This window comes from Staurois parvus, unplaced genomic scaffold (genome assembly GCF_062004578.1).
Source record: "Staurois parvus isolate SC_StPar_1 unplaced genomic scaffold, SC_StPar_1.0 ptg000469l, whole genome shotgun sequence".
In the NCBI taxonomy this organism is placed as follows: Eukaryota; Metazoa; Chordata; class Amphibia; order Anura; family Ranidae; genus Staurois; species Staurois parvus.
In genome coordinates, this window is record NW_028318265.1 from 2,472,220 (window position 1) to 2,495,754 (window position 23,535).

The following is a 23,535-nucleotide window of genomic DNA, read 5'->3' on the forward strand; positions in this document are numbered from 1 at the left end:
TGAAGCCACCAAATAAACCAGCAGAACCCCGAAATCTGTGAGCTAGAGTGGAAAAAACTTACAGTGATGTAAAAAGAAATAACAACTAGCTTCATGCCTGTTTGGTGGGTAAGGATAGGGAAGCCACCAACCAAGTCAAAGTTAACCTCAGTCTATCTAATATTGTGTGAATCCACACCCGGCTGGGACCAGTAATCTATAGGCTGGAGGATGGATCAATTTAGCATGTGAACAGATTTAAGACCCTTTCATTGGGGCAGGGCACACATCTGAATTGGCTTACTTGGGATGATGTGCCTAGCCCCACCACACAGCCACAAATATCTGAAAGCCTGGATAACAACTCCCACTCTCTTGAACTAGAGAGGGTAAGTCAGCGTTCAGAACACACCAAAACTTTAGCCAGGCACCTAACTATGTACTTTATATGCTATCAAGTTTTAAATAGAACAAGGGAAGGGGGGATTGTGTATTTGTTAAATTTTGTGTATTACCATTTTAAGAAAATGTTGAGATTTCTGCTTCAAAAGCTTTAAGAGATAGTAGGAGGAAATGAATCGGGACATTTGTGTGATGGTAACTTTTTAACAGTCTATCTGCACACAAGGGGAACATACCCATTCAATTCAGATAATGTCTCTGGGTTGATTTAAAGATCACGCCAAATGTGTGACCCTGAGCTGGTTGAGTACGGCTAAACTTTGAGAGGACAAAGACTTTGTTCATATTTCACATTTGGCCAGTGGAGAACTCTGCCCAAAGAAGATCGATCTTTTGATAACAACATTTTTGGAAACTGTCATTCTTTATTTTTTGCTGTCATTATATAAAGTTACATAGCTAGGCAGGTAAAAAAAGTCCATCTAGTTCAACCAACAGAAAACCAAAAACAAATAGAAAGTCTCCATATACACAGCCATATACCCACAGCTGAACCAGAGAACGGTAAAAAACAAAACTTAACAAAGCATGATCCAATTCGCTCCAGCGGGAAAAAAAATATTTCCTGAACCCCATGGAGATAATCAGATATTACCTGAATCAATAATCCCTGGTGTTATTACCTATAAATGTTAATATCCAGTTATGTTTTGTGCATTTAGGAATGCATCCAGCTCTTTTTAAAGTAATCTACTAAACTGACCGGAACTAGTTCTTGAGGGATTCTATTCCACATTTTCACTGCAAAGCCTTTGTGTATGTGGAGGTTAAATCTTTTTTGCTCCAGACATTAAAAATGCCCCCTTGTCCTCTATAAAGACCTGGAACTGAATACCTCAACACCAAGTTCACTATATCGACCACTTATGTATTTATACATGTTGATCATATCCCCCTGCTTAATCACCTTTTCTCAAAAAATAATATTTTCAGTTTCGCTAATATTTCCTCATAGTTGAGCTCCTCCATGCCTCTAATTAGTTTGGTTTCCTTTCTCTGCACTTTCTCCAGTTCCCTGATATCCTTTTTTGTGAATTGGTGCCCAAAACTGAACTGCATATTCCAGATGAGGTCTTACTAATGATTTGTACCGGGGTAATATGATATCTCTCTCTCTGGAGTCTATACCTCTTTTAATACAAGAAAGGATTTAGTTTAATTTAAAATCTGCAGCTTGGCATTGCATGCCATTATTAAGTCTATGATCTACCAGAACACCCAGATCCATTTCAACTATTAACTCCCCCAGCAGTTCTCCTCCTAGTATGTGTGATGCATGCATGTTTTTAGCCTTAAGTATATAACTTTACATTTATCATCATTAAACCTTTTTTGCCACATAGTTGCCCAATTAAACAGTGCAATGAGGTCAGCTTGTGAATTGGAGACATCCTGTATTGTTTGGTGTCATCTCATCTGTAAACACTGAATTGATACTCTTAGTTCAAAATTCTATATCATTTATAAATGTGTTAAAAAGCAAGGGTCTGGAAACGGAACTTTGGGGTACACCCCATAACTTCAGATCATTCAGAGTATGAATAATGATTATTATTACTGTACAATATGATTCCACTCCTCCCACATGGCAGATTCAGAAGACCCAGGTACAGGTTTGGCTGCACGTTAAAGTGATACTAAGTCCAGGAGCCTGCATTCACTATATCTGGTCTCCCACAGTATACAGAAATGCAATTATTTTAGTAAATATAAACTGCTAAATACGTTTTCTCATCAGCAGTTAAAACAGTCTTGTGACTTCAACAGAGCACTGGTTAAACCTTGTAGGAGGAGTTTTCTTTCTGCTCTAGGAGTATATGAAACCTCTGACCTTCTGTTTGGACAGTGTTGATTGGCCCTTTGCTGATCACATGCACCCTCCCAAGAAAAAAAGAAAAAACCTCTCTAGCAATACACACCAAACTAAGCATGTGCATGTGGCCATGGGTTCAGTCTGTATCATGTGGTCATTTCAACAAGAGGAAGGGCAGAGAAGAAAGGATCAAACAGCCTTTTTACACAATGCGGAGGATTAACCCCTTAGGTTCCACAGTGAGTATAACAAGCATGCTTTACTGCGTATACTGACTGATTTTCCTGTTGTGGGTTTAGTAACACTTTAAATCCCTGTGTTGGCCAGTCCTCGTTTTATGAATGGCCAAGGAACCTATGAAAATGCAGCCAGTGTGCTCCCTATGTGTTCCCGCTCAGCCCTTCTCTATCAGCCCACAACAAAAGAGGAAGGATGCACAGCATAGAATCAGGTGATCAGAGGCTGCAGTTCTTCCCACAAACATTTCTGATTTTAGCCAACACTCGTTGTTTCTTGGACAGCATTAGCAGAGTTTACTTATTAGCTAGAGCTGCCTTGGCACTCTGTGCTGGACTGGGAATTGGCATTGTGACAGTCTGTAAAGGCTGAATGTATTCTATGCCAGTTTATTGTCATTCTTACTTTGTGCTGTATGCTGAAGCACTGAGTTAAATACTATCAGGATTACTAATTGTCCCATGACAATAAAATAACAATGTAACATTACCGCAGCAAGCCGCCTGGCTTTTCTGAGAGCTGTATAGTATTTCACAGACTGATCCGGGAATAAAAATTGTTAACCATTTGGCATCTGCAGTACCTTCTCAGGCACAGTTCCCCATGCTGTGAAATCATTAGTGTACAAGGGAGCTGTGAACTAGGACAGCTACTAGTTTGGAGACTGCGCCGTCACTGACAGCTGCAGGTCTCAGGATCAATTAGTGTGTGTTCCCATCATGTGATTACCAAGACAGCCAATCATGGTGATTACTAGAAGTTTGTTTACAAATAACATCTTTGATTCAACCACATGCCCTCCGGAAGGTTTTACTCCCCTTCATTACCAGGCCATCTTTTGCAGTTTGGCACTGTGCTATTTCAACTAGTAGTTGCGCAGTCATGCAACATTGTACCCAAAATAAATTTATAACATTTTTTCACACTAACAGAGCTTTCTTTTGATGGTATTTGATCACCACTGTGGTTTTTATTTTATATTATATAAACTAAAAAAAAGGCCACGATTTTTGAAAAAAACCCAAAACAATATTTTTTACTTTCTGCTATAAAACATATCCAATAAGAATTTAACAAATCTGATTTCTTCATATATTTAGACCAAAATTTATTCTGCTACATGTCCTTGGTTAAAAAATATTGCAATAAGTGTATATTATTTGGTTTGTGTGAAAGTTATAGCATCTACAAACTATGGTATATATAGTGGAATTTGTTTTTTTCAATACTAGTAATGGCGGTGTGACACTGAAATCAATAGTGACACTAATGCAGTGATCAGTGCTAATACTGTACACTGTCACTGTACTAATGACACTGGCTGGGAAGGGGTTAACACCTAGGGGCAATCAAAGGGTTAACTGTGTGCCTAACAATGTGTAATATGTGCTGCGTTTACTAAGACTCTTGCTGTTGTTTCTCCTGCTTAGCTAGGAATAAAAAAACAGCAAGAACCCCTGTCAGTAAACAGAGCTCTGGATTGTTTAAATCACACTGAGCCAATCAGTGGGTTCCAGCAGTCAGCCATTGCATGAGATCGGCTTGTGCTGTAACAAATCACAGCACAGCCAGGCTGGCGGATGGGCGGATCATGTACTAGGTACATCATCCAGCGCAGAGAGGTCGCTTTGCCGCCGTACATCTACATTAGGTGGTCAGCAAGTGGTTGAAGATGGCACTGTGCCTTTCTCTCTGTACACTTACTGTGCACAAAGCAGTACGCACAGCGTTAGAAATCATTACAGTGTGCAAAAGGATATTTAAAAAAAAAATGTTTAAATAAAAAAATACAATGTGTAAAATAACCTATTTATACTCCCTTAATTAATGTAGACATTTTTTAGGCAGGCAAGTTAGTCATAGTCTATTTATAAATGTTCTAACCCAAGATTAATGCAATGTTCACATATTTTTCCAATTAAATACAATTAGAAAAATGTGTGAATCTTTGGTAAAATAATTTATAAATAGACCCTAAACTCAATAGCCTAAACTGGCTCTGCTAAATGAAGTCAAAGCATCTAGGATTTATGATCTATGACCATGAAGGTAAAAACTAAGTACTTAAACAAAATCCAGTTCACAGATGTCTGCAACAGTAGTAATAAAGACCAGCGATAACTATTTATTTAACATTTTTTTCGGTGAGCAAAACTTTATTGCTATGTGCTGTACAAATACTGAAAAAAATCATTATAAAGATTCAAGTTCTCAGGCCTGGCTAACCACCATGCCTTTGTTTTAAATATAAAATATAAACACTTCATTTTCATATAAAAAGCTATAAAAATATGGCATGCGTTCAAAAACAGTTCACATGTCAGCTCGGACAAACGAAGCAAATATCCCATCTTCCTGCTCAAGAAGATTCTCTGGCGTGTCATACTCCATAATGTTTCCCCGACGCATCACTATAACCAGGTCCGCTGTGAGAATGGTGTGAACTCGATGCTGCAGAAGACATCAATATCATTATTTAGGAGGGATAACGTTCATGTCAAAAATGTCAAGCAGTCAGTAGGGATGAGCAGAGTGACTTCAGCAAAATGCTGATGAAATTTTCCAAAGCAGAAACTCTCCATTATTTCACTTGAAAGAAACTCTCAATATTGACCTGCTTTGGCAAAATTTGGTTTAAAAAAAAAAAATCTACAATTTTTATTTATTTAGAGAGTTTCTTTCCTTTGTGAAATAAATATAAAATAGTGAGGCTAATGAGGTCAAGAAAAGATCCAGGATAGCTGAAAGGAGCTTTAATAACCATCAGAAGTCATTTAAAGTCCATTGCACCTTTATAAACCACCAAAATCACCTTCGCCATGGTTTCTGCTAAAATGGTGCAATTTTGCTAAGGTCTTGTGTTCTTTGCCTAAATTTTAGGCAACATGAAAAATCTCAATTTTGCTCATCCCTAGTAGTCAAATATTTAGGATAGACAGGGGTTATCTTTCATAAATTAATTAGACACAATAATTTCATTAGTCAGCAGAGCTATCAATGATTCACTACATGAATAAGATGTATGTTTAGTAGTTATTAGTGACAGCGAATGTGACAGGTTGAAGGAAAAAAAACCTTGCAGATCCCTGCATCCACAAAAATGTTGTGCATGCAGGGATCCACCCCCACTGTTCTATTGTATTCTGACCCTTTGTCAGAATACACAAATTGAATGTTGGTTTTCCAGCATGACTGTTCGACAGAAGCCAGTCATTAGACTGGCTTCTGTTGAACAGACAGTGGTACATGTGTGCAGAAAATCATCAGGCTCCTGCTGAAACAGCCGATTTTCAGTATACATATACCCAGCATGAAGTTGAACTTTAGTCAGAAAATTAAGTCTGCTATCTCACTTCAGGCTGGCCCGTTTTGCAGGTATAGCTATGTAAAACATTTTTGATTTATGTATTTGTATATATTCCCCCTTTCAAATTTGTTCCCTTTTCCCCTCCATTTTTATATGGGATGCCCTGCTCAGGAGCCATTTTTTTTCGTTCCCCAGCCAGTGAGGACATGGCTGTTTTGTAGGGGGGGGATGTAACGCCCTCCAGGTTAGCTAGATAGGCTGTTTGTTTTTTTTCTTTATTTAGACAGAGATGGAGTAGCAGCCTGGGATGAGTTAGTGAGTGAAGCAGGAGTTCATCTCAGGACAGGCTAGGGAGGTTCTGCAGGTCAGAGCTCCTGGAGCCCTTCCACCCTTTCAGAAACTTTAGGAACTTTCTGGCCTACCTACAGGCAGCATGCTGGACAAGAGGACCTCCACTGTGCCACTGCCTCCAATAGAGGACATCCTGAGCAGCAGGAAAGGAGCCAGCACAGTGAAAGGCCTGAGGGCAGCCACCAACCCAGTAAGCAGATGGTGAACTCTGAGGGCTGTGTATCTTGGGTGACCCTGTGGTCTCAGGCATCATCCCATGGGTGTACTGTGTACATTGCATATGGTATATTTCTTCCTTTACACAGCATGCACACATGCACGACCACTCATTTTTAAAAACCTGCGAGTATGCAGCATGGGTAGTAGTACACAACATGCATGTTACGAGGATGGAATAGGGTGCTAATGACACATGGACATGGAAAGAAGCACAGTGCCAGAGTTGTACGAACCAGACAGCAGCGTGGAGCAAACTGGCTACTTGTGAGTCTTGACCAGACAGGTAAAGAGGCCATCAGCATTGGCCAGGAGGTTTGTTGCTGTGTCACTTTCTATCAAAATACCCTCAGAGAAGACAAATACCAGGTCCGCGTCTAAGATGGAGGACACGCGGTGCTACAGCGCAGAAGAAAGAGAAAGAGAAAAGAGAGGCAGAGGCGAAGTCAGCTGAAAGGAGGATGATAAAGGAGAAAGACGCAGAGAGACAAAGTCAGGTGTACCGAGAGAGGGAGGTGAGGTCAACTGAATGGGGAAGATACAGAGAGGCAGAGTCATCTAAAAGGATAGCATACAGAAGAGGCAGAGTAAGGTGTACAGACAGAGAGAGGATGAGTCAGTGGAAAGGAGAGTTCACAGAGAGAGGCAGAGTCAGCTGAAAGGAGAGTGTACAGACAAAGAGGAAGGGTCAACTGAAAGGAGAGTGTACAGACAAAGAGGCAGGGTCAACTGAAAGGAGAGTGTACAGACAAAGAGGCAGGGTCAACTGAAAGGAGACTGTACAAAGAGGCAGGGTCAGCTGAAAGGAGACTGTACAGACAAAGAGGAAGGGTCAACTGAAAGGAGAGTGTACAAAGAGGCAGAGGCAGCTGAAAGGAGACTGTACAGACAAAGAGGCAGGGTCAGCTGAAAGGAGAGTGTACAAAGAGGCAGAGGCAGCTGAAAGGAGAGTGAGCAAAGAGGCAGAGTCAGCTGAAAAGAGAGTACAGAAGAAGAGGCAGAGTTAGCTGAAAGGAGACTGTACAAAGAGGCAGAGTCAGCTGAAAGGAGAGTGAACAAAGAGGCAGAGTCAGCTGAAAGGAGAGTGTACAGACAAAGAGGCAGAGTCAGCTGAAAGGAGAGTGTACAGACAAAGGCTGGCCATACACTATACAATTTTCTGTCCAATTTCCTTTAGATTTACCTTCAACCCAGTAGTGCAAGAGCCTGCCTAACTGGATACAATTGAAAGTGTTGGTAGGTTTGACCTCCTATTATATGGTTTTTGGTAAATCTAAACCAAAAATCTCAAGAAAATTGTATAATGTATAGTCAGCCAAAGAGGCAAAGTCAGCTGAAAGGGGAGTGTACAGACAAAGAGGCAAAGTCAGCTGAAAGGGGAGTGTACAGACAAAGAGGCAAAGTCAGCTGAAAGGGGAGTGTACAGACAAAGAGGCAAAGTCAGCTGAAAGGGGAGTGGACAGACAAAGAGGCAAAGTCAGCTGAAAGGGGAGTGGACAGAAACATGCAGAGTCAGGTGTACAGGCAGAAAAAGGACACTTTTGCAACTTCATCTGACATGATAGGAAGAGAGAAAAACAGCAGGAAAAACTTTCAAGCCTATCTACAGACAAATACTATTATTATTATTATTATTATTATTATTATTTTTGTTTGATAGATTATGAAAGAGTTCAGATTTCTTTCAGGTTTTTTTTTCTGTCTATGGCCCCATTGGCAGATTTTACTTAATTTCCTGTCCCTGACACATCTGTGCCAAAAATAGGGAGCCTTCCTGCCTGACAATAAATGGAGCTCTAGTTTCCTGGGAGATATCACATTAGGACCAGAGTTTTGAATATACAGTATATTAAAAAAATAAATAAAACAAAGTAAACATAATTTATGAAACAATATTGCCTATTTGGAAAAGGTTAAATATATTTATATTCATTATTCATGTCTTTATTCATAGGAACTAAAAAATGTAATCAAGTACAAAACCTTTATATTGTAGTTATGGATAGAGCGAGGAAGGGTTAAATAGAACCTCTTTTTGCTGTATGAGGCCTTATCGGGGATATTTGCCCTCACTTCCTATCGCATTGACAATGTTATTATCAAACAGGAAGTGAGGAAAAATCTGCAATGCAAATATAGCAATCCAAAGCTGACAGGGCTTTCAGCCTTCCTTGATTCTACTAGAAAACAAAGTGTTCTTATTTCTGTGTATTTATTAAAGATCTCCCTCCAACGCCACATTCTATCCCAATGAAAGCACTGTGAGGAGAGGAACTGAGGGAAAATCTCCTTAAACTGAATTCCAGATAGGAGTAACAGGAGGTTGTAACCCTTCTTTTCTCCATCTAAAACTGAAAATAAATGGCTGGAAATAACTTTAAGGTGTATCTAAGGCTCAAACTTGTTTTTAATTTTGGATGGAGCCGGGAAAGGGTTAGAACCACTTTCAGGGTTTTATTCCTGAATTAATCAATTATTAAAGTCTCACACTGTGTTTTTCAAGTCCAAATACAAGTTCATACTAATGACAGACTGTTTATAATGTTAGTGTGTTTCAGGGGCTGTGACTCCTTCTAATTTAACCCAGATGTGGGACTGGTGTACTGGCAGTGAGCTGTAATATTGTTTTCAATATACCAGAAAGCTTCATTATAGCAAAATGAACAAAGAAACAACATACAGTATGTGAACTCAGTAATCGATATATAGTTGGGTGTCAGCTTACAGAATGTCATAGATATGGAGGGAATGAACTGCAGGATATAGGGCTGATGAATAAGGCAGGTGAGGAAAAGAGTTGCTGCTAACAGCTCATTAAAAATTGGTAATTACAAATAAATAAATTAAAATAGATATGGGGGGGGGTGGAGGGGGAGGAGGAAATGAGTTCAGCGTTAATGCCAACAGCTTGGCCCATTTACAAAGTAGACCTGTTCCTTTGCTCATTTCCTCCCTATTCCAGAGAAGGGGAAATTAATTTTAGTGTATTTGGTGGCATCAGTATTTGTATTGGTGAGGGAAGGTGGGTACTGTACGGGTCAAGAAATGAGATGGGTGCCCGATGACACCCTGGCGGTCCTCTTACTTACTGCAATTGTCACCACTGTCCGATCTGCAAATGCTGTCATTACCACTTTCTGTAAAATGTTTTCCTACACAGAAAAAAACTTGCAATTATTATGTCAATTTCTCGAATTGATACAAATTATTCTATATCATGTACGCTCTATAGAACAGTTCATAAACAAAAAAACTCCAGCCAAAACACATTTTAGTTCATATGTAGCGAGGAAGAATTAGTACCATTGTCAGGTTTCTATTGATATCCTTATCCCCAATGGTGAGGCACTTCCTGTCCTTGTGATTCTACTGGAAGTGATGGGGGGGGATCTGTCCAGTGGTATCACAGATGGCTATAAAAACCTGTAGTCAGGTGTGGTCTGTGTTCTCCACTGTAAGTGGTACTCAACCCCAGTGGTACCACAGATGGAGAGGAATTCAGGGAAAACAAGGTTTCTCTATGGTTTCCTGGGTTTTGGAAGCAGCGTTCTGGTTAGCTACGCTGCATTGAGGTGACCCCTGGTGTGCATGTTGGGTCAGCAGAGCCTTTATAGGTCTTTGCCCCCCAGGTTTTGACATGCTTTTGTGAAGTGGTTAGTGCAGTGAAAGAGACCACACCTGTGAGGGAAAGTGATTAGCGGCAAAGAAAGGTTCCAGACAAGAATGGACAGGATAGGGCTCTGCCATCCTTCAAGGAAACATTCCCACTGGAACCAGGCCATCCAGGCTGCACTGTGTCCTTTGAAACAGACACTGTCAACACATCGTCTCCCACTGCCTGAACTGAACTGTGACTGTTTCCCTTGCGGTGCTTCCCCCCAGAGGTTTTGTCTTCAATACAAGTTCTACCTTTTATTCCAACTAGCCTGTCTTTACCGCAACTTCAACATGCTACACCTTCCCACAAACCCAACAGAAGATCTCATCTTTCACCACTTTATATAAATATAAAAAGAAATGTCTTGGCTGGAGCTGGGCTGTAAGATGAATTACAATCCACTGACGACAAAAACAAAACCAGGTAACTAGTGACTTACAGTGGCCATGTCAATGGATGCAGTGGCCTCGTCCATAATTAGGATGCTGCTTTTGCGCACAAATGCTCTGGCCAAGCAGAAGAGCTGCCGCTGTCCAACGCTGAAATTCTCCCCTCCTTCTGTGACCATGGCATCTGCAACACAACAGCGAGGGGAGGGCTGATTAAAGTCTTTTTTTTTAATTTTGGGTGATAAACTAAGTTCCCCAGTTACTGATAAATATATATGAAAAGGGACAGCAATAGCTGACATGAAAATTTGTAATGTGTATTGTCTATACATTTCCTCCTCATGTACCAAATATCTACCAATGATTTTATCTGTTTTCTAGCTTGATTAAAACCTATTGTACAGGATGCCGGGGATGGGTCCTGGTAGGCAGATGTATTATCCCTTTATGGGTTTTGGTCCCTTTAAGGGGGATGATAAGAGATGATTGTGAGGGTTTCTTACCCATGGGTAAGGGGTTCTGGGGTAGTCCAGTTGGAGAGGAGAGGACTGATTTGCAGTTCTCTCAGGATTGGCAAGTCTTCATTTGTGATCCAGAATTCAGAGGTTCAGAAAGACTTTTGTGGGAAAGAGCCTCCAGCCCAGATTACAGGGACTTTGGTCCTGAAGCAGTTAACCTACCTGCAGGGAATGCTTGAAAAGGAGCAGGAAGGAATCCACACCTGTCTGTGAGGTGGAGTGGAGTAGTTCATAGCTGTGATAAAGTGTGGACTGTCTGGTAATTGAAATAATGTTTGCTGAGGTTGTGCGGCTACTCCCTGTACCCTGCAGCACATGTGCATGTTAACCAAGATGTGGGACTGGTATACTGGCGGTGAGCTGTAATACTGTTTTCAGTATAGCAGAAATATAGACTGTTTGTATTTGCTTTCCTGAAGTAAGCTGTTTTATTTTTTCCATTTTGTAGGAACAATAAATACTGTACAAACAAGTCTGTTTTTACTGTACAAACAGCTGGTTGGTGATCCCAAGCTCCTCTGGACACCATATGTAAACTCTAACTGGATTATATTTTTGCTTTGAGCACAACTGTCATTTCTTTCATCCTTTTCCCCATCTCAATGCTGCTGCTCTCCTCAAGCCTGATCCAGTCACTTCTTGTCCTCATGCATTTCCTCCAGCATCGGCTGAACATAATTGCTCTGGCTAGTTTCTGATAAAGACAACTCTGAACCACACCTGTGCAATGTGTGTCGGCACAACTAATTGTAATCTCCAACAAGGGTGCATGTGACAGGGTAACAACACAGACGCACAATAAGGGGATAGGGACAAAGCATTGTCACCCTATTATAGGAAGAGACTGAACAACACCTTTAATTGTAGGATCTCCAGGGATTGTTTTAATGAAAGCTCCAAATTAAAAAATGGAAAACATTTGAAATTATATCAATACTATAAAAGCATCTATTGGCTTATTTTTTAATTGATATATGTATGTATTTATTTATTGTTTATTATCATTTATTTATTTGTATTTGTAGTATTATTTATTTATTTATTTATGTATCAGGTTTACATCTACTTTAACAAACTACAACCTGAACGCAATAGTTCCATCTACAGTATGTTCTGCAAGTTACATACTAGTCGACAGGAATATAGATAAGTAATTAGAGGTGCAATAAATAGATGGGCCAGTGGATAGTGGGGTGGACAGATAGATAGATCTATTCTGAGTTAAATTTCAAGTACCAGCATTTATTCATCTTCATTCTGAGTTAAATTTCAATGTCTCTGTATATTTGAGGGATGTATGTTTTTAAAATGCATGCACTGGAATCTCCTGATTCTGGAAATAAAGGGAACCCATATAAGCTGCCAATGCTGACCTCCTCCTGAAAATACAGTTCATTTGACTGTCTCAGGGTAGGTCTAGACCTTTCCACTGTTCTAGGGATCTGTTCCCACAAATGTCTTTAGTATAAAGAGATAAGATTTGTGTTACTGTGTTTTGCCTGAAAATGTGGATTCAGACAGATTTGCATCTTTGTACAGCTGTTTACTTTCCCATATTCCAACTAAGGTGAAATATTCCAGAAAAGTCCACAGAAATCTGTTCATGATTCATTGTAACATCCATTCCTTACGGCATGAATCAGTGGAGGGGAGACTGACCATCCTCAGGGTGGCGCAATCCATTTCTGAAGGAATGATTTATTAGAGGAGAGACGGACCATCCTAAGGCTGGAGCAATCCATTGCTGTAGGCATTATTTAACGGAGGGGAGGCTGACTGTCCTCTAAGTGGTGAAATTTCATTTTCCTCTTATATGTTCCCAGTGTCTCCACAGGTCTAGTTTTATCCACTTTTTAACACTTTCCCTGGACATCACAACTTTACATTATAAGATGCAGTAAATTAGGGAGGTAAAAAAAGCACAAAAGCGATGATATTGTTTAGGTAGAAGTAAGCTCTCTCACCAAAATCTCATAGAAGCCTCAACCTGTTTATGGCATTTCAGGAAGTCATTTACAATCTTTTTAAATCTGTAGCTGTCAGTAAAATAATCCCTGGTGAGCATGTACAAAAGATTTTGCTGATAACAGAGATCCAGTTTATCTTTAACTTTCCTCTTTAGTGCTCTGTCCTGATTGCATTGAAGAGGAAAGTTAAAGATACGCTGCATCTCTGTTATCAGAACTACCTTACCAGCATGGGAGAAATCAAAGATCACCAGGCACAGTGCCCTATTTTTAGTTTAGCAAGGCCATACACAGTGCAGAGTTCACAGCTCAGAAGTATGTAGCGCAAAGTTCACAGGTCAGGAGTACACAGTACAGAATTCACAGGTCAGGAGTACACAGTACAGAATTCACAGGTCAGGAGTACACAGTACAGAATTCACAGGTCAGGAGTACACAGTACAGAATTCACAGGTCAGGAGTACACAGTACAGAATTCACAGGTCAGGAGTACATTGTGCGGAGGTCACAGGTCAGGAGTACACAGTACAGAATTCACAGGTCAGGAGTACACTGTACAGAATTCACAGGTCAGGAGTACACAGTACAGAATTTACAGGTTAGGAGTACACAGTACAGAATTCACAGGTCAGGAGTACATTGTGCGGAGGTCACAGGTCAGGAGTACACAGTACAGAATTTACAGGTCAGGAGTACACAGTACAGAATTCACAAGTCAGGAATACACAGTGCAGAGTTCACAGGTCAGGAGTACACAGTACAGAATTTACAGATCAGGAGTACACAGTACAGAATTCACAGGTCAGAAATACACAGTGCAGAGTTCACAGGTCAGGAGTACATTGTAAGGAGGTCACAGGTCAGAAGTACATAGTGCAGAGTTCACAGGTCAGGAGTACATTCTCCAGAGTTCACAGGTCAGGAGTACATTGTGCGGAGGTCACAGGTCAGAAGTACATAGAGATCACAGGTCATGAGTTCACAAGTCACAAGTACAAAGCACAGCGTTCACAGGTCAGGAGTACACAAGGTAGAGTTCCCAGGTCAGCAGTACATATCACAGAGTTCACAGGTCAGAAGGACACAGCGCAAAGTCCACAGGTCAGGAGTACAGTGAGGAGAGTTCACAGGTCAGGAGTACATTGCGGAGAGTTCACAGGTCAGGAGTGCATAGCGCAGAGTTCACAGGTCAGGAGTGCATAGCGCAGAGTTCACAGGGCAGGCGTACACAGTGTAGAGCTCACAGCGCAGAGATCACAGGTCAGAAGTACATAGTACAGAGTTTACATGCCAGGAGTACACAGTGCAGAGTTCACAGGTCATGAGTATATACTGCAGAGTTCACAGGTCATGAGTATATAGTGCAGAGTTCACAGGTCAGGAGTACATAGTGCAGAGGTCTCAGGTCAGGAGTACACAGCGCAGAGTTCACAGTTGAGGACATATCCCCTATGCCCAGCTGCCAGTATCCCCCTTTCATTTGCTCTTGCTGTATAATTCATCTTTTTTTTAAGATTAGTATTTTGCCCTTTCCTAACGAGTGGCCCTTGCTGCACCTTACCTGCCTATTCTGGTGCTCTGCTTTTCCACAAATTCACCCCTTATATCTGTCCTGAGCTCCTGTATGTGCGGTAGGAGATGGATGTGAGCGGTGGATTGCAGGAGCCAGTGTAGCTAGTGTAGCCAAGCAGCACAGCTGGCAGCTTCTGTGTGCAGCTCTGCTGTGGGGAGAGGTAGTTCTGACAGCGGGTCAGCACTGCAGGGATGTGATCAAAAGGTAGATCGCAGTTGACAAATTGCTGGCCCCTTCTATAGAGTGACACTTGAGTTTACTGGGGTTGCTGACACCGCATCCAAGATGGTAGCACCCAGCAGCAGCAGTCTCAGGGCTTTGAACGTCCACACGAGGGAGGCTTTTCCAGGAAAATGACATGCCAAAAATATGTTAAATGCACTATATATAGGGAGATTGTTGTTAAAATGAATGGTCTAGCATCAGGGTCACTTTAATCTTTATAAGACGGCCCCATAGAATCTTATTTGATAAATGCTTTTTTTTTGTCTAGGCTCTGTTTTATATTTAACATCGGTTTTATCTCCCTGACACACTTCACAGACGGTTCTTGTAGTTCTTACCACCATATGGACTGACAAATGTTTTCATGCATTTCTTATTCTTTTGATAAAATAATAATTTGTTACATTATTTCTAAATAAATGTTCTCACAAGTGTTAGCAAGAAATTCCCCCAAGAAGAAAAGTGGGTGTGTTCTGCTATAGGCGCATGGCGGTCTCCCGGCTCCATTTATTGCACATGGTGTTTCTGTATTTATCTCCTGTGTGTAATGGGCCCCTATTATATGGCAGATGCAGTGACAGCTGGTATCTGGACAATGCACAGTACAAACACGGCACTCCTCTATTGAACGCTCACAGATACGCAGGCCGCCTGTTCCTCATCTTCCAGCATTTCTTTAAATGGTAAACAGAGCAGGCCGGACCCCACATGACACGTCTCCCCCAGCTGTGGCCTGACACATACCTAGACCTCCTGGCAGAGATTTCACAAGGTTCTTAAGCTGAGCAATTTCCAGGGCCTCCCAGAGCCGGTCGTCTGTACATGTACACTCAGGATCCAGGTTCAGCCTGTACGAGAAAACACAAGCTCTGACATCGGTCACATTGTTGTGGTGGGATGGTGACGTAAGCTGTAACATTTCTGCCATATTGTTCGCACAGATGTTCAGGTGCTGCAGCCAATCGTGTACATTTACAGGGGATATAAATCACAACTGCAGAAATATGAATGTTGTGTTCAGGGTTTGGAATGTATTAGAGAACATGGGAAAGGAGAATCACCAGAAATATGTAATGTTCAAAACTCAATTTTAGTTACAAAAAGCAACCAGTGCACCTTTACAGTGCTGTGAAAAAGTATTTGTCACCCACCCCCCTTCTGTTCAACGATTTTTGTTTTCCCTAAGCTTTGACACTAAAGCAGAAACAGAATATGTACACGGTTTGGTGGAATCTATAGTCCAAGGTAAGCCTATTTGACAACCCCACCTCAAGCCTCAATTTTCAGAACCCAGGAAGGTCTTTCATTGACCAACTTGCCCTTCTGTGCAATGACATGATCATATCATCAAATCAAGTGGGGTATTTATAGCAATGCTGCCCCTGGTAAAATGAAAAACATAAAGAAAAAGTTGTGAAGGTTTTTTAAAAAGATCGTACATTATGGTTTATAGAGTTTGTCATATTATCTTTTTTAAATGCAGTATCACTTTAACGGGAATTTATTGTGTTTTTTGCATATTTAATTTTTCATATTATAGTCAGGTATAAAACATAAAATCTAAAAGAAAAATCTCTTGTTTATGGTAAGGTTAATAAAATGTTGTATATTAAATATTTGGGAATTTTTGGAGGTAACACTTGTAACGGAACTCCAGACTGCACTTGGGTACTTCCGTTACAATACGGCTTCCCCGTCCGGACACCGACAACAGACACAACTGATCATACAAGACTAGACAACACCAATCTTGAAGTAATCCAGAAGGTAGACTAATTTATTTGAACACAGATACAAGATATATACACTCAGGAGACAGCCCCCCCTCCCTGCATAATGACACAGGGCGGGGCAATCTACATTTAGTAACAAGAGACACACAGGTATTCAAACTTCACACCAGCAGACAGTCCCATTGGGAGGGAGGGCTGCTGGAGACACCCCCCCCCCCCCCCACTAAGCTAATACACATAAACACATACATCCCATAATAGTTTGCTCCGAAGCCAGACACACAATAGAACAATGGGATGCAACCACACAACACCAAATAATTCACAACCCCCATTCCACCTGTCTCCTAGACATGTCTACACAATATTAGGACAGATCACCCTGTACCCCTAACAGGCACAGGGTGACTTACACATAAGAGGGATATGGGGAGCTGAGACAGGGGTCTCCCCACCTCTCCAAAGTGAGCTGGTTTCTATGGGCCCCCCACCCAAAGTGACTCCCATCACAGCACTCCTGGATCCTTTTAACATAATTTCCTTTGTCTCCTTACCACCTGTTGCTTGATCTTTGCAAACCTGGTGAGTCAAGTAAATAAGCAGTAACTACAGTGCAACCATCCCTTTCAATCCAAAGCTCCACTCAAGGTTATATTCAAAGCCAGCTTCAAAGCAGGCATCATCTCTCTTGTTAGACAACCTGTAGTACTCTGGGTATCCTTTGTCAAGCATTATCAATAATCAATTATCAATAGCTTTGTCAATAATTATTTGTTCATTGGTAAAACAAAGGTGTAGACATATATTAAAAAAAACAGGTTTAAAACATCGGACACTGGGGATCTCCAGCTGCCCCAAGCAATGTTGGGCTTCTGGTGGGTTGTTGTATTTGAAAGGGGCTATTTCCAAAGTTTGCTTCCAAGGGGGGCTCAGACAGTTTAGAGTTAGGAAGCTTATCCTGCAGGACTGCCTTTGCACATTGGTGTGACTCTATATATATTTCCAAATATAATCAACAAAAACCTCTATTGTTAACCTAAAATTTTAAATACTTTTAAGGCTTTTTGTACTGGCTGGGGAATTTTTGGATTCTCCCATTTAAGAAAGATCGCACAATGAGACTCACCGTATGGATCCGCTGAATAAGATGGGGTCCTGCAGAATGATGGATAGTCTAGAGCGAAGCGTGTGAAGGGGAAGCTTTGAAATATCAATTCCATCAATAATAATTTTCCCTGCCGGAAAAAAATCATACAGATATTTGCATCAACTGTTGGTCGAGGAAGTGATTCACAGGCTGTAGGACAGACACCGCTGATGGTGCAACTCCCAACTTTCCTTCTACTGAACCCAGATCCCTCTGTCCCCCCTTCCTCCTCTCTGTGCTCTGATGTATAGATATACAAGTACAATTATATATAATCTTTATAACACTCTGAACTTTTAATGCAACCTCCATATTATTATGCTTTTTATTTATGCTTATTTATTATTAAAAAATTGGTGCTGACATGGTGGTCACATGCCACTATCGATAAACAAAGTCACACTGGTGACAGCTGGCACTGTATCTCTTCTACACTTAGAAGCTGTTAAAATTAAAAAAGTATTTTCTAAGAAAAAAAAATAGCATCCATAACATTTAGCAATAGACATGGCTGTCGCAGTAATAACGTCATCATTTGTGTGATCAGGAGTTGTCAATGACAGTTTGGTCACAGTGCTGGTAATGAGCGGCTGAGTACGCTCCCAGCATAAAAAAGAGAGGCATATGTGTAGCAGCATGGAATTAGGCCAAAAATATGGTAGTCTGGAAGGGGTTAATTTCACCTTCTCAATGCATTTCACCAAAATAGTGAAACTTCACTAACATCTGATTTTTTCAAAAAAATTCCTGGAAAATGAAAAGTCCAAAATTTGCACATCCCTACAATTTATAAATAGGTGCCTTACGCCAAGTTGCTGAAGAACAAGCCAGTTTTACACATAAAATTTATTAGGCCAATTTTATTTCCATGATAAATATAAAGGTGATTATTAGCTCACACTGCCAAGCACATGCAGAGGCACCCCGCTGGAAAACATCTCTCCATGTACGTGCCATATATCATGCTTCAAAGGTGTGATTCCCATAAAAATGTCGCGTTCCAATCTGCGAACCTCTCAGCAGCGGACATTAATCTCGTCATGTTATGACATTCAGTTTGAACGAACAGACGTCACATTCCTGCAGAGAGACCGTCTTAATATAGACAACCGCCAGCAGAACTTCTCTCCTCACGTCTCTTCTGCTGTGTATTATAAAACCCAAATCTGTGTATAATCGCTGTTTTATGACAATAATAATGAGCTTCCTAGATCCTAAGCACAGGAGAGGCTTTAGACTCACAGAAGAATTATAGGTTTAAATATGAACCAACCGTCAAATATGTCCACCATTCGGAAGAATGCCAAAGAGAGGGATGATTTACCACTGCCTGTTCGACCGCAGATCCCCACCTGAAAAAGTACAATTAAGGAATTATTACCACTGTTGTTGCTGATATTCTTGTACTTTATTTATAAGCATTATACTGCAAGTGAACCTGTCGGTAATTTTACTTCAAAATTCCTTACATGTAATAATATAAAACAGTACCATTTTTCAGAAAAGCTCCACCTTCCAGTAATTAAAAGCTGCCCTTGAGCTTCAGTCAGTGACTTTATCTAGATTAAAATGATCATCAGTCTGCTGCAGGCCGTAGGAAGCTTCTCCTTAGTCTCCTCTCCCCCAGTGACCAGACTGCAACACTTTAACTTTGTAGCAAGTCTCAAGGTGATAAGTTGAAGCAAGGGCTTATCTGTGTCAGACATTTGCGAGCACAACCAAGGGCGATGTACATGGTTGTGTCATTTATTTGGTGACCCTGGATGACAAATGAACAAAGACAGCATCTCCCCACCTGAATCCTTGAGAGACAGAAGAAACCATGAGAAGGCTTAATTCTCCTCCAAACATTGAAATGTTGGATCTGAATTGAGTGACAAACCCCTAGATGATATTAGTGTGGTCAGCAGAGCTGGCTTCTGATGAATATGTCCGACCTGAAGAGAGACAATTACCTTCCTCTTATTGACAATATTCATACCTTCTGTCCTGGCTTAATGTAAGCCTTGACATGCTTCAGGACTGGCTTCAGGTTGGTCTCATAGCGTACACACAAATCACTAATTTTAATTTCCCCAGTCTTTGGCCAATCATCTGGCACCTGTTGTGGATCTGAAATGTTGGGAAGAAAGTGGTGTTATCGGTATCATGTATGAAACATAATTCAATCTCACAAGCCTCTACTGGCACCCTGTGGCCCCTCTCACAGGGGTCCATACTACACATTGCCTCGTGTCCCTTGCTGTTGTACTCTACAAAATAAAATCATATAGACTTTTTGTTGTTACATTTTTAAAGCTGAATTCCAAGCAAAGGGCTAAATGAAGCCATTTTACTTGCCACAAGATTTGTATTTCTGTCCTGAGATTTAGACAGCCAGCCTGATGACCTGACTTTTCTCTGCTACAGTTTAAAAACACAGCTTGGTCACCTCCTCACTCTCAGCTTGTGATAGATAATGAAGGCTCAGCAACAGTCTAATTAGGTCATCTCTCTGCTCTTTACTTACTAGAACATGTAAATGCAGGACATCTGATGAGCCACTAGTGCTACCCTTTCTCCCAGTCTTAAGTGCTGGAAGCTGAAATCAAATTGAATTACTTACTCTAGTGGCATTTAATTTTTTAATAGATACATAAAACATTTATTGCTGTATTTTATGTCTGGAGTTTAAATCTAATAAAAATAAACAAGCTCTACAAAACAACAGTTTTCTGAATACTACTTCCAACTACAAACTCTGTAAACAATGCATTTATTAATTATGAAATGTTCAAATGGCAAAGTTTGGTATGCCTCTGGAATAACAGGGGATCCATCTCACCCATAGATCCCTCGTAACACTCCGTCTCGATATTCAGGAAACTGTTCACCTTTTTCACTGCTCCAATCTGGACCTCTAGATCTGCCAAATTCCTCACCACCCAGTTCAGGTAATTGGTCACCTAAAGAGGATAGAGAAACATCATAGGACAGGTTAACATTACCCCATACGCTGGATAAGTGTTCCTGTATAAATGGCAGAACCACCAGATACAAACCGTCAGGGCGTAGGTAAGGCCCAAACCCACAACTCCAGAGTGCATCCCCGAGGTGATGGAAGCAATGCAGGTGATGGCTGCCGTTAGCACAATACAAGCACCCAGATAATCCTGAGGGCAGAACAAAATTATTATTTGAAGACACAGTAGAATTTACTATGCCAGTTATTCCTAATGCAATGTTAAAATCCATTAATATGCGTATAGATGACATCAAAACAGAAAGCATCATCTAGTGAACATAGATTTCCCCAAGAGTCATTCCCATGTCTGAAAAGAATTGTAGTATGGTGGGTCATTTACCTTACCATGAACCCTGAACCTACCCATCACTATTGAGATCCATTGTGGTCTCCTTTGTGGATTAGTGCCAGTTTGTATGGATGTTAAGAAATCTCTGTGTGTGATATCAGCTATTTCTGACCCTCACAAAGACTTACTGCTGTCCTAGTGTAACTGCCAGCTGCAGGAATTAAGTTGGGCATACATGGATCATTTTTCCTGAATTAAAAAAAAACAAAAACCTGAATGGATCCCCCATCCACACAAGCAAGGTGGATAGAGGAATCCTCCCTGGTGTACTATTGTATTCTGACAGTGGGGATTCCTCTGCTGTCAGAATACACTGATCAGCACTGTTCAAACAAAAATTTTCCAACAGGCACATTCATGAGAAGTCATTCATTAGATTGACTTCTTACAAACAATAACAGCTATAGATGGATTGAAATTTGACCAGCCCCTGCTGATCCGGATGAATTTCGATCCATCTATGGCCAGCTTTAGTGCTGATTTGAGGTCTAGAGAAGCAGGAGTTCAATCTTATCTGAGGTCTGATGCTACAGGAACTGTAGCTGTTCCAAGATCTGAAAGCACACGAATTAGGGCTGATTTGAGGTCTGATGGCGTAGGAATTGGGGCTGATTTGACTTCTTCAGTGTTCTGGCACTTCAGTTGTCTAATGTGTACAAATTGACACTTAATGTGGAAAAGGTTGCTGACAGCTGAATGACATAATTCTATCCTTGCTCAAATCAGAACCATCATTTGTGGGAAATGGTTATTGCCACCCCACAGTTTAAAACCAGAGCTATATGATCCGGCTGTACAGATCATTTCATTTTGGGCACAGAGCTCAAGGCTGATAATCTGAAATAATAAGGGGCAAAGATTTTCTCCCTAGAATTTCATATTACTTATTGTCATATTTGGTATAAAAGTACAAATCAAAATTTACCTGAAGTTTAGAATGAATGTTAGGTTTACAGTATATCTAAAATCAAAACCTTTTGGCAGGGTTAGACCCTCTGACACCAATTTTCAGTCAAAGCGTAATATACCTGAGCAGAACTTGAAAGTAACACAACTAACCAAAGACCACACACCCACTACGTGGTCACGTTGTGGTGTGCTGCATTGGAAAAAATAGTGCAAGTGTGTTGTCTGATACAGTGCATTAGGATCCTATTGAATGGGCTGTCAAGTTAATGTGCAGCATAACGCGTGTTAACACATATGCATTAATGGACCATATTGAAGCCCAAAGCTGTGATTGTGTCTAAATGATGAGCATTGCAATGGACCGGGTGGAGTGCCATGCGTTAGTGTGCATTGTGGTACACATTTTTAAGACATGGGCACTGTAATGCATAAGTGTAAAAGTGTCTACAAAACAGGACCTGAAACATAATCTTCCTACATTAGTGTGGCCAATAACTTCATCTTCCAGAAAGTATTCATCACACAGCGATATAAATTCAGCTATGACATTTCCGCTCCATTGATGGATATGTGTGGGGGCTGCGCTGCGTCATAATGACAGACGGATCAGAGTACATAAACACAGAGAGTCTGGTACTGTGGTAATAGTCATTGCCTGGCTCATCTCCAAGGGGGGCAGCGGGCACGCGGGCACTCTGTGTACCCTACCTGTCACCTGGGATAGTTTGTTGTTCTGTGTTCTGTCAACTGACTGAGAGCAAAGTTTTTACTCTTTTGTACAAATATTTGTTCAGCATTGTTGGAGGTGACTGCTGCACTCTTCCATCAGAAAAGGAAAAATACAAAGAGATACATTGTTTAGCTAACATTCAAAGAAGTTCCACTTTCTAGATGGGAACATGTGTACAGAATAAAGAAGGTAGAAAGACTATCTGTGTTGTCCATACCAACCAATGAGATTCTTATTTTCATTTTCTAACCCCTGATGACCCCTGATAACAGGAATTCAATTGGCTGTTGCATGGAATTTGGGCATTATCTTTTCATACAGTTTGTATCAATGAGCTTCAAAAAACACTAAAGCCCAAAGGAATTTGTTAATAGTGGCCATACTGAATCTACAGAGACTCCCCGTAATAGGGCTCTCAGAGTGATCACTTTGCCTTTGACTTTCAGGAAAGTTTGAAATATTTATATTTTGCATTCATATCTGCACATCATCACTATGACTGCTGAGTTCAAGTGATCTGTGTATGACTGTGACCTAAAGAGGATATGTGGAGGGGGCAGAGGGGAGCAGAAGAGGAAAAGAGAGGGGAGAAAGAAGGAATAAAGTGGGGAGAAAGAAGAAATAGGGAGGGGGAGGGAGAATAAGTGGAGGAGGGGAGCAGAGCTAGAAAGACAAAAGAAAAAGGAGGGATGAAAGGGGAGAGAGGAGAAGAGAAAGAAGCAATCGAGAAAGGAGAGAGCAGGAATGGAGAGGGGAGAAAGTAGGAATAAAGAGGTGAGAGAGAAGGGATGGAGAGAGGAGAGAACAGCAATGGAAGGAGAAGAAAGGAGGAATGGAGAAGAGAGAGAGGAGAATTGAAAGCAGAGAAAGAGGATTGAAGAATGGAGAGAGGAGAAATGTAGAGGTGAGAGAGGAGGAATAGAAAGGGTTAAAAGAAAAAATGGAGATGTGAGAGAAAAAAATGGAGA

The 23,535-nt window shown here is 40.9% G+C and overlaps 1 protein-coding gene across 6 annotated transcripts in view; it reads right to left on the reverse strand.

The window, feature by feature from the left end:
• Positions 1–4,615: 4,615 nt before the first annotated feature.
• The window catches only part of ABCC9 (ATP binding cassette subfamily C member 9), a 125,202-nt gene continuing 106,282 nt past the window's right edge, over positions 4,616–23,535 (reverse strand). For 4 of the 6 annotated variants that reach the window (XM_089689131.1, XM_089689133.1, XM_089689130.1 and 1 more), the window contains 10 exons: positions 20,617–20,727; positions 20,400–20,520; positions 19,557–19,687; positions 18,849–18,927; positions 17,555–17,663; positions 15,440–15,543; positions 10,463–10,596; positions 9,455–9,517; positions 6,602–6,764; positions 4,804–4,942 (listed from right to left, as the gene is read on the reverse strand). In XM_089689131.1, coding sequence (XP_089545257.1) covers positions 6,627–6,764; positions 9,455–9,517; positions 10,463–10,596; positions 15,440–15,543; positions 17,555–17,663; positions 18,849–18,927; positions 19,557–19,687; positions 20,400–20,520; positions 20,617–20,727 — 990 coding nt within the window. In that variant the 3' untranslated portion in view covers positions 4,804–4,942; positions 6,602–6,626. Of the gene's footprint in view, positions 4,943–6,601; positions 6,765–9,454; positions 9,518–10,462; positions 10,597–15,439; positions 15,544–17,554; positions 17,664–18,848; positions 18,928–19,556; positions 19,688–20,399; positions 20,521–20,616; positions 20,728–23,535 lie in introns of all 6 variants that reach the window. The other 2 variants (XM_089689132.1, XM_089689135.1) reach the window with 1 other exon arrangement.